The sequence below is a fragment of the Equus asinus genome, chromosome 13, assembly GCF_041296235.1.
Source record: "Equus asinus isolate D_3611 breed Donkey chromosome 13, EquAss-T2T_v2, whole genome shotgun sequence".
NCBI lineage: Eukaryota > Metazoa > Chordata > Mammalia > Perissodactyla > Equidae > Equus > Equus asinus.
The window spans coordinates 18482020-18493232 of record NC_091802.1 but is presented as its reverse complement, the minus strand read 5'-3'; the positions used below and the strand labels follow the sequence as shown (position 1 = coordinate 18493232).

Below are 11213 nucleotides of genomic sequence, written 5' to 3'. Positions count from 1 at the left end.
GGAAACATCCTTCATGATTCTCACTTTTAAATTTAGGATCTGTGTATTTAGCTTCTATGGATGATGATTTTAAAGATAGATATGCAAATAACCTTTGGCCTGGAATCAGAAAACCTAGGCATAAAGCCTGTTCTGGAACTTTCCAGCTATGTGAACTTGGGCAAATCAATTAACCTCTCTGAGCCTCAGGTTCCTCTTCTGCAAAACTGGGAAAATGACATCTGTCACCCAGAGTTCTGATGATCAAATGAGATGATATGTGGGAAAGCACATTGTAAACTAAAGCTCTGTACAAATTGCAGAGAATTGTAATAATTTATTTAACTTTACTGAAATTTAGTGCTTCTAATTCAAGATATTTTGATGCTAAATATTTGCAAATGACATGCAGCGATGTTTTGGGGGGATGTGTAAATGTTTTGACAATATATAGTTAAGATTAAGATTTTTATTTTAACCTTAAGAGTTTAGAAGTTATTTTTATGAGATAGTGCAAATCTATATATCACGATGTTAAGAGTTATTACAGAAACAGTTCACAATGTAAGGCATTTACTGATATCTCACAATCTGACTTGGAACATTTATGGTTAAACTGCTCCATAAATGAATGCAGGGGCATTCTATACAGCTCAAAGAGGGGACTCTCTACTTTGAAACAAATAAAACTTAGGTTTAATTCTGCCACTAAAGTTTAAAAATGCGGGGCCAGCCCAGTGGTTAAGTGCACACGTTCCACTTCAGTGGCCCGGGGTTCGCCAGTTTGGATCCCGGGTGCAGACATGGCACCACTTGGCAAGCCATGCTGTGGTAGGCATCCCATATATAAAGCAGAGGAAGATGGGCGTGGATGTTAGCTCAGGGCCAGTCTTCCTCAGCAAAAAGAGGAGGATTGGCAGCAGATGTTAGCTCAGGGCTAATCTTCCTCAAAAAAAAAGTGAACGTATTTCATAAAAAAAAAATATTGGAAAATTTCATGTTACTACTGTTGATAGAGGCAAATAGTGGGAGAAATTTACTTATTCTTAGCTGTAAGTTATGTGGAAGAAGAAAGTAAAGATGAGGGGAAAAAATACCATTTATATAATTCAATTAACCGTAATTCAGAATTTGAAGCACCTCATTGATATTTCCAAGACACAAATTATCCTGAAAAATTGTTTATAAGTCAAGTCATATTTTAAATGCCTTTAGGGGAATAACTGCAAATTCTTATTTAAAGTCCCTAATTTTATCTTTAAGAATATGCATTTTTATGTATTTTTTTAAGATAAGGTACATCTCTAATATTATAATTTGAAGAATAGTAATCTTTCAAAATAGCTTCTTTTTTTTTACTTAGCAAATGCTCTTATTTTTTTATGGTATTTTAAGTATTTTAGCATAAAGATAGGATAACTCCTCTCCAAATATTTGCTGTTTGGACTGTCAGTGTTTACAAATTGCTAGAGATAGATTGTCTACTATAATCGAAGTCCTCAACTACAGAGTTGAAGGACTGATATGATCGATTTTCTCCCCTAAGTGATAAGGTTCTTCCTAGTTTAGCAGACATTAAAACCTTTTTCTGATGAGGTGCTCCACCAAGGCACACAGTTTTCAAATTACAGTTGACCGGTAAACAGAATCTAATTTGACATCTTACGAAAAAAACCTTGAACTGCTGGTAGAGCAGTTCGGCATGAACTTTGTCTTGTGCTGGTAAGATAAATACCACCTGAAATTCCAACTAAAATATCCTGTGAATCATTTCCAAAAAACAAGTCTTCTCTTAAACATGTGAGTTGTTTTGAAACACCCAATGTAGAAACAATACTGAATAGATTCCAACTGTATGAAACAAAAAGACAGACATATTTAAGATTCCATCCTAAAATATTTATCTTTTCCATTGTGGCAAATGCCTTCTAAACCAATTGAGAGGTGTATTATTTCATTCTAGTAGAGGAAATAAGACTTAAGCTCACCTTCCTTTAGAAATTTCCAGATCCCAAGAGCAGAAAAATTAGCTTAGTCGCTAAGTTCATCTCTGCCTCTAATGTAGTTATCTGAGCTTTAAAACACTGTTCTATCATTAAAATTGAGAGACAGTTAAGCAATGAAGGAAAGGGTGATACTACAGAAAGCAAGGGGAAAAAAAGATTCAGAGCTTTGAAATATTTCTTCCATGGAACTAAACATGACACATCTTAATAAATATCATTGACTTATCTCTGATATTGGAGAAAGAATTCAGGAATGAGAATGTTTCCAGTGGACCAGAAGAACTTTCTACAGTATAGGGATATTCCCTGTCTTAACATTTCTTTTTCTATATTTGGATTTATACATTCCATTCTCTAACATGTTTCTAAAGCAAGCACTTTCTAAGCTCACCTTCCCTAGGTCTGAGCCTTTTGTGAGCCTCCTCGTGTTTTGGATGATGTGTGAGCTCCGTGATGACTTTCAAATATACAACTCTTCTTCTTCCCACTTAGCATAAGACTATTTTGCTTTTAGTACATTACTTATAGGGATGTCAGGTTGTAGCACAGTCTCTCTGAGGAAACTACTGCTTCTCCTCCCCACTCCTCCCTGACAAAAAAAGAAAAAAAGGGAGAGTGAAAAATGCCCTCTGATTACTGTTGTGTTCAATGAAGACAACCATTCTGAACAACTCTGATATCTTAAGCACCAGGTGTTGATTTATGAGGAAAGAGACATGATAAAAAAGGAACCAAACTTGGATTGTACCATTGGGTACCTAAGCGTTGTCTAAGATATGTGTCAGAACGGCACAGTTAAGCCATTGCATTCCATCGTTTTAAGCTTTGCTTTGACAGTGAACTCCAGACCAATTATACAACAGATAGAACATATCAGGTCAGTCTTCCCTACTTATCAGAAAGAACACACTTCTAATTCCAGGAGAATAAACTCCCTTTTATGGGCTGGGAGTGGGGTGGGTGAGTTAAATGGAAATGCACACTTATGCTTAAATTTTGAGATTGGTGGCACTAAATTAAAAAGCTTAGTAAGAGAGGATGGTGAGGGAGTGACTCATCTCACAGAATAACTTTTTGCCTTATTTTGAGGTTTCATTATTTGGTTTGATTTTTATTATTTTATTTTGGAGTATTGATTTTGGGTTTGTCAGGGTGTCACATCCATCTCCAGACGGGGCAGCCAGGGCAATGAATTTAGGTTACAAGTCATATGCATTCCAAGCAACGAATGGAATAAGTTTTAAATGGACTTTAAGATTTTTGGAAGGGAGATGAATTCTTTGGACTTCTTTGCATATCAATATAGGAAACAATCAATTGAATGGCCTGCGTGCCTTTGTCTTGTGTCTTCCTATTTCTTGCGTATCTCTTACTAATAAAATCACAGCCAAAAAAATAATAATACCTTCAGTACTTAAATAACTTGACAATTCAATTCCATTTTTATTTTTTACATTTATGTCAATGCTACACTAGATGTAAAAGTTCTTTAAAAGATTATTTTAAAGTCCGTCTACCTACTCTTAAGTTTTTCTTAAAAGAACAATCCATAGTAGTATTGATAAATAGGGGTCAAGTAAATGCAAACTGCAGAACAGAGATTTTGGGTTTTTTTTAAGTCTAGTGAAGTTTGAAAACTTTTCAAAACACCTATATAATTCTCTTAGCACCTGGCTTGGCAAAACTCTAATTCTGTTTGGGAAAAGTGCTTTTGAAATGTTATCCTTGGGGGCTGGCCCGGTTGCCCAGTGGTTAAGTTCACATGTTCCGCTTCGACGGCCCAGGGTTTGCCAGTTAGGATCCCGGGTGCAGACCTATGCACCGCTTGTCAAGCAGTGCTGTTGCCAGCATTCCACATATAAAGTAGAGGAAGATGGGCACAGATGTTAGCCCAGGGCCAGTCTTCCCCAGCAAAAAGAGGATTGGTGGCAGATGTTAGCTCAGGGCTAATCTTCCTCAAAAAAACCCACAAATAAATAAATAAATTTTATCTTTGGAGAATGTGTGTGTGTGTAGGATGGGAAGAATCCATACTTGAATATCTTTATAAAGTAAGTTCTTAAAATTTGCAAAGCTATTTACTACTGAATATACATGCTGCCACTTACATAAACTCTCCTTTTGGCATGGTAGAAAGCAAAGAGAATAGAAATAAGGTAGCAAGAAGAAATAAAAGAGTGAAGATAACGAAGAAAGGTCAGTAAGGGACATTTTTTAATCCCCTTCCTCTTTTCCTCTAATATTTCTGGAAATTTCTCAGCAGCTAACATCTATAAGGAAAATACCTCACCGGGAAATGCAAAGAGTCAGAAAGAGAAGGATGTAGGGGGAATACAGGAAGTTGGCCAGGGCAGAGATTTCTGGGGAAAGGAAGCCAAGACAGGAAGATCTATTATTGGATAAAACCATGCCTCTTCTATATGGTTCTTCTTTCTTCTATAGAGTTGTTAGAATTAAATTTGATTTATATACAGGACTTAAGTTATATGGGGCCAGATGATTGAATCCTTTTATCATTGACTAGACTTCATTCCCTTTAAGATTTTGATAAGGAAATCTCACACTACAAGGTAAAATTTGCTTCTCTACCTACACTCTGAGTCACAAGCCACCAAAGGTCAGATTTACTTGATCTGTATTAAGGGCTTTATGTAGAATGAAAAGTCTCTCACTTAACTGACCCTTTTCCAATCAGCCTTACTTAGTCTCAATCTTGAAAATTATCTGAAGGGCTCACAATCCTGGTAGCCAACCAGGCAGGATCAATGGTTGGGGGATGTCCATTTAAGGTTAACCCAGACTCTCTGAATACTTTCAGATGGAGGATGACCTTGATTTAGGTCAGGGGGCCAGATCTGTATAGCCTATAAGTGAGAACTGGATTTATCCTTTCTTTACAAAGCAAAGTAACCTCAACAGTCAAACTCAGTCATTTGAAGTAGACAAGCTTAAACCAGATGGTCAACTGAACACCAATGACGCATTTGTCAATATCCATCTTCAAAGCAGTTCACAGACAAGCCACAGCGACTAATGAAATAGACCAAATTTGCCTGTGGAATGTTATCCTGAGTTTTTAGCAGAGAGAAACAGGAAGATGGCAATGTTGTGCAGCAAAAGCTAAAGGCTGGCCCATAAAGGAAGGTGTGTGGGCTAAAGTAGTGTCACAGGAAAAGGAGGAGGTGGCACAGCATGTCATAGTAATTAGACCCTAGACCCTTCAAATAATAGCATACATACACATTTGAGTAGGTGGAATTTGTTAATGTAAGAAAAATTAGAGGAAATTCATATAGTTTGTAATGGGCCCAAAGTATTGGAATAGAGATAAGGGTACACTGAAACAACAGTATACAAAGACACACACACTCACACATACACATCATTTTTCCGTTTAGTTTCTTACATCTTCCTGTCCTGACTCGACAGTAGCACACGGGTTACAGGGTTCTAGGAGATTCCAGCTGCAGACGTCTATGCTACTCAGAAAATATATGGCTAGCAAGACAGCATCCCTGTTTTCTCCTACACGGTTTATGCATTCACGAACCTTTAGAGTGAAACCTTTAGAAGCAAACAGATGTCAGATACCGGTGATTGTAACAAGAAATAATACAGGGGACTTTCACAGACCTGATTCTAAACCTAATCCTAACTGATTATACGGTGGTTTTCATCACCCTCACACATCCAAAACAGGCCAGTTCAGCTGTTTCACAAAGTCTAACGTGGCAATACGTCCAGGAGATTTCACAGAAAGAAGTGGCTGGAGGACATAAGAGTCTGGGCACCATAGTCTTTTGGGACTGTGTCTCCACGAAGGAGGCCCTTCCATTGTCAGGATTAGCTTGGGAGAAGGTGAGGTGTGACTCGTCAGAACTGGAGGACGAGGTTGTTGGGAAGCCACTTTCCTCTCACTGAAGCCTTTTATATAGCATTCAGGCGGATGTCCCCACAGGGAATTTCTGTCGGTGTTTCTGGAGTGATGCTTTTAATAATACGCTGTTGGGGAGAAGAATATGATATTATAAACATTCTTGTAATTTAACAGTGTTGCAAAAACATTTCAACATTTATATGAAAACAAAATTTAAATGGCATTTCAATGGCATTTAATAGTAAGTTGGAATAGTGTCATTAATTTTCCCTAAGAAAACTCCTAATTTATTAGTTTTCAAATATGGATCAAAACGGTATATTTATAAACTATAAGCATCTGTAAACTAATTAAGAAAGTCATTATAACACTAATGGGAGAAAATGATGAGCCTTTAATAGAACCTCCACTGGCCATAACAAGCCTCTGACGACCAGGGAAAAAGCATTCTTTTTCTGGACAGAGGAGGCTTCATGTAGCCACACAGGGCTTGGGGAGCAGAACAAGTGTTGGATTCTGGGGCCCCCTCCCCTCAACCGGGCTCCTTGTGCCCTGAAAACACACTATAGGCACGGTGCACAATGCCATCAGCCACTGTAACAGCCAAGACATCCTGATGTATGACCCACCTGTAAAGGAGCACTGGTTATTTCACACAAGGGTGCAAATGAGCACAGAATTAAATTTTAGAAGATGTGACCATTTAAATCATCACTCCTAAAACAATCTCATGTTGACACAGTACTCATCACAGGAAAAGGCTGGGAATTTTAACCTTAGAAACAGCTGAGGAACACAGAAGACGCCTCTGAAATATGCTTGGGTTTGGCTATGAAATATACAGCCCGCCTTGTAAAACTTAGCATCAAGTGACATGAAGCAGCTCAGAGACGTGGAGAAGGAAAAACAGCAGCACTGCAGAGGCTTAGAAAAATCTTTATTAAGTTGCTTAGTGAAATCTTTGATGGCCAAAAGTCTGTATTTAGTATGGTAAGCAGGCAAAATTGGATCTGAAAGCATCTTTTGATTTACTGATTTTAGGTGAAGCTCTGCTACTTGTCCTTTTTATTTTGGATTGAAAAGGTATGTAGTCCCCTTCAACCTTTTTTATTTCCTGGTTTGGGGAGTTTGTTCTTCTTTAATGAGCAGGGTCTATGGAATTCAAAAAGTTCCATTCTCATAGTAAATGAAATTCACAAAACTGTACATGTTGTATTCCTCATCACTTTAATATTCGAGTACTGAAATCTCACACTAGAAATCCATTTAAAAGGAGGTGCTGTAGTGCTCATAGCTACCTAGACGTGTGAAGGCATACAAAGCAGAATTTCACAAACCATCCTTCCCCACGGATGAATATGTAACTTATAACTGATTAAACAGAATACGTCTTGCTAATTGGGAACAGGAACAGATCGCTCCAACTGGTCTTAAGTGGAGCTATGTTGTACAGAGAGAGAAGAGAGCACTAGGGTGTGTGGTGGAGGCGAGGCCCACAATGAACAACATTGTAAAGTAGAAAGTTTGGCTTTTGTGCCCTAGCCCCTACCCACCCATTCTGCTGCCCATGTGGCTGCTGATCTCACAAAACGCCAGGCCCACCTTCGCTTTCCATATTTTGGCAGCATTCCAGTTGCCAGACTACTATTGCTCTCAAAATTTCCTAGGCCCTGGCCTTCTACAAGGTGATAATCTAAGAGATGGATCACTGTTGACGTCTTCATGAATGCTTACTTACTAGGGACCATCTTCCCAGTATCGTTGTACAGGTTACTAGGGGCTTCTGGGACGATGACCTAATCCAGTTGATGACTCCAACCTTGAGACTTCCAGGCTGGAGGTGCGTGTGACATCCACCAAATTCCAGGTGAGTAAGGCTCACTCCATAAGCTCCAACCTTATATATGGCCAGGCTCCAAAAGATTTAAGAAATTTACCTTTCTCTTAGTCTTTTTTTTTAACCACACCAAAATTTCATATGAGGCTCCCTCCCTCATAGATAGAATGTTACAGACCATCAAGCCTGGTAATCACAAAAATATATAGTCACTTGGGGTGCCTGGCAAAAAACATGGCATGCTTTATTCCTCTCAGAGATTAAGCACGCACATGAGCATACTAAGGCTTTTGAGTCCCATAGTAAAGAAACCTATTTAAATTGCCTTAATCCAGCATTCTCCAAAATTATTTGACCACATAACCTTTTCCCCCAGCAGTAATACCTATTGATATTCCATGGAACTACTGCTCCTCAAAACACACTTTGGAAAATGTTCATCCAGTCCAATGAGCACATTTTAAAGATGAAGAAACTAAGGCCCAGAGGAGGTGAGTGATCTGCCATAGCTCTTCCCTCGCAGCGCTCCTGGACTGGCTGTATCATGACGCTTCCTGGTAACCCACTGTTTCCCTGTGGTGTCCTCTGGTGAAGACAGCCCTACAATCAGCCTTACCTCTACTACTAACGGGTCTGAGCTCTGTTAATTATACATCTTTGTGTGGCATTACTTTGTGGCCAACAATCCGGGGAATTTGCAAGAAATACCAGGATTTGAGGTGCATTCTGTGACCAAAGAATACTGACATTTATTAACCTAACTAGAGTTCCCACCCTGACCTTAGCCTCTGGGTTTGAATCCACACAGCCAGTGGACTATTCTGACTGCCATCAAGGACAACCTGAAGGAAGAAATTCAATGACTGTGGGTCCGAGTGTGTATTCCAAGCAACACCGGAGTCTAAGGCCCTTTGGGAGGAATGAGGTTGCAATAGGACTGGTTTGGGTGTGGGAAATTAGTAACTCCTTGCAGAGTCCTGTTCACCTACAATTCAGTTCTTCTGTTTAGAAAAAGAAATGAACTCAGTCATTCTCTGAAAGAGCTGATGTTTAATCGCCTCATATTCTCTTCAGGTTTCTTATGAAACGTCTTCGGAAGATGAGTGTGATGGTCTCATGTTTGAGTTTTGCTTCTAAGAGCCCAGAGACTAGCCCACCTCAGTTCTCAGGCCATGATAGAGTACAGTCCCTTCTAGCCTTCCCCAAATACCACTCTTCACCTTTGAGCTACAAAAGCACCCTACAAAAGCGCCCACTTACAGACTCGTAAGTAGCCACTTCTTGCAGGCTCTTCTGCCACAGTAACCTTCCTGCTATGGTAAGAAACATAACCAAACAAGTAACGACTCAAGCATCTTCACCTCCGGTAATGTGAAGGGTAACACTGCTGGGAATCCTGGTGGCTGGAACTATGAACGCTGGCAGCACCAGAGGAGAAATGGCAATGCATCTCTCCCTAACCTCTACCACCAATTTCTGCATTAACAAATTATTAATACCCTGAGCACAAAAGAGAAGCTGCACCTAAAAGTGAAAGAGCAGTGGGCCAGGAATCAGGGACCCAGACTGTGAGCCTCCCTGTACCGTGTGTCCTTGGACAAGTCACCAAAAGGAGGAAATTTTGAGGAGGGCCATTCCCAGCCTCAGTATCCTCGTCTGCTAATAGTACCTGCCCATCTACCTCACAAGGTATTCTGATAACAAAATGAGATAACCTACCTGAAGATGCTTTGAAAAATATACAATTTTATACAAATTGTAAGGTTCTGTTATCAAAACTTTACGGCACATTATTCATTACTGAAATGAATCTTGCTATAATGGCAACTTTTCTTTTACTCTAATGGTTTGAGCTAAAATTATGATATTGTTGCAACATCCTTATTTAGTGATGATTTTCAAAATAGCCTTTGCTATTTTTTTGCTGTTATTGTATTATTTGCTAATGGCCCTTGTTATTTAATTGCTGTTGGAAAATGACCATGGACATTTTCCACCATAATCTCCACTTAAATCAAAATTTGTGTGTCACTCAGGACATCACCAACCTGATGTCCGTGCCCAGTGGCAAGCAGGAAGCAAAGTGGTTATCTGACATTTCAGAAGGCTGTACACACCCCAAGCTGTGAGCTGTGGTGCATGCACATGACCAAGTGACTCTTTCACCAGTGTATTTGAGGCCTATGGGAGATGCCTTAAGATGACAGTGGCAGCTCTTAGAGGTCTACACCAGGGTGTAGGTATTTACATCTGTAAGGTTGAGAGTCTCCCGGTGAATTTCAGGTGTTGGATTTATCTACCTTGAGTAGAGCATAATAAGAGAACCCTTTTCTCCCCAAATAATTACCAGTCTGAACACACACACACTAGCACATACCTCTTTCAGTGTCCCTGGAGTGATGATCAACCGATAAGTTATATACGTTGGGATGCAGATGAAAGATGAGGTTCCTATGCAGTAACCCAGGACGACACTCCAGTGAGGATAATTATATTGGAAAAGTCGTAGCTGGGGTGGACTCATCAAAAAACTGCAAATGATGAACTAAAACAGAAATTCCAAAAAACGTTAAAAATCTTAACGAGATCCGTGCAGCTAGAGACAGTTCTGATACTGTGAACACCAAATGCTAAAGCTAAGATACTTTGGGGAAAGTCCCAAAATATGATATATCCTAGATTGAACTCTGACACAGAGAATTCACTAATTTCTGTGCCTACACTGCAACAATAAAACAGCTGGGTGTTCATCTTGATTTTCCACCCCAACCCCCACCTCAGTCTCTACGGTGGAGATGCCAGGGCCTCAGAACCCTTTTTTTAGGGGTGTTACAGCACCCCCTTCAGGGCAAAGGAGAAGAGATTGGCATCCATCAGGGGTGGTTTGGGCCCCATCTTGCCAACAGCGGAGGAAGAACTGGGTGACCTGTCTACGGCCCCTGCCAGTCACGGTGCTTCATATTTCTCTCTGCGCCGTTTTTCTTTCCTCCTGTGCTTCTTGGCTGTGATTGTTTTTGTCAGAGGGAAGGTACCTATGTCCAGGAGAGATCAATAATACGGTTCTCAAGACCTGGAGAGGACTCAGGCTCCTGGGTATGTGTTTCCTCGCTCCCCTTTCCTCGACTCTCTGCTTTCGGCATTAAGTGCTTCAGCCTGGGGTTTCAACCAGGCGTCTCAGCAGTGAATGCCTGCCTGCCACAGGCCCCCGTCGTGAAAGGAAGAACGGAAGGAAAAACCAGCTTAATACACTTTTTACTTGAAAATTTCGACTAAGACAAATTCCACGGTGTGCTCCCAACAGTCAGTCGGTTTATGAGTCTTCTTATTTCGGTTTGGTTTCCAGAGAGAGCATAAATATCAGTTTTTGCCTAGTAACCACTGTGCTGAAATCGTTATTGCTCTTGACTTAATTTTATTATTTCATAGTCATAAAGAAGACAGTAATGTAAATTATTTGTGTGGTCAAACATCTATTTATATCTTTTTTTTTCTTTGTCTTCAGGTAATAAAATGG

The 11213-nt window shown here is 39.8% G+C and overlaps 1 protein-coding gene across 4 annotated transcripts in view; it reads right to left on the bottom strand.

Annotated features, from left to right (window-relative positions):
* Positions 1-3404: 3404 nt before the first annotated feature.
* The window catches only part of SLC6A4 (solute carrier family 6 member 4), a 34473-nt gene continuing 26664 nt past the window's right edge, over positions 3405-11213 (bottom strand). For all 4 annotated transcript variants that reach the window (XM_014827049.3, XM_070482634.1, XM_070482635.1 and 1 more), the window contains 2 exons: positions 10077-10244; positions 3405-5987 (listed from right to left, as the gene is read on the bottom strand). In XM_014827049.3, coding sequence (XP_014682535.2) covers positions 5913-5987; positions 10077-10244 — 243 coding nt within the window. In that variant the 3' untranslated portion in view covers positions 3405-5912. The remainder of the gene's footprint in view (positions 5988-10076; positions 10245-11213) is intronic.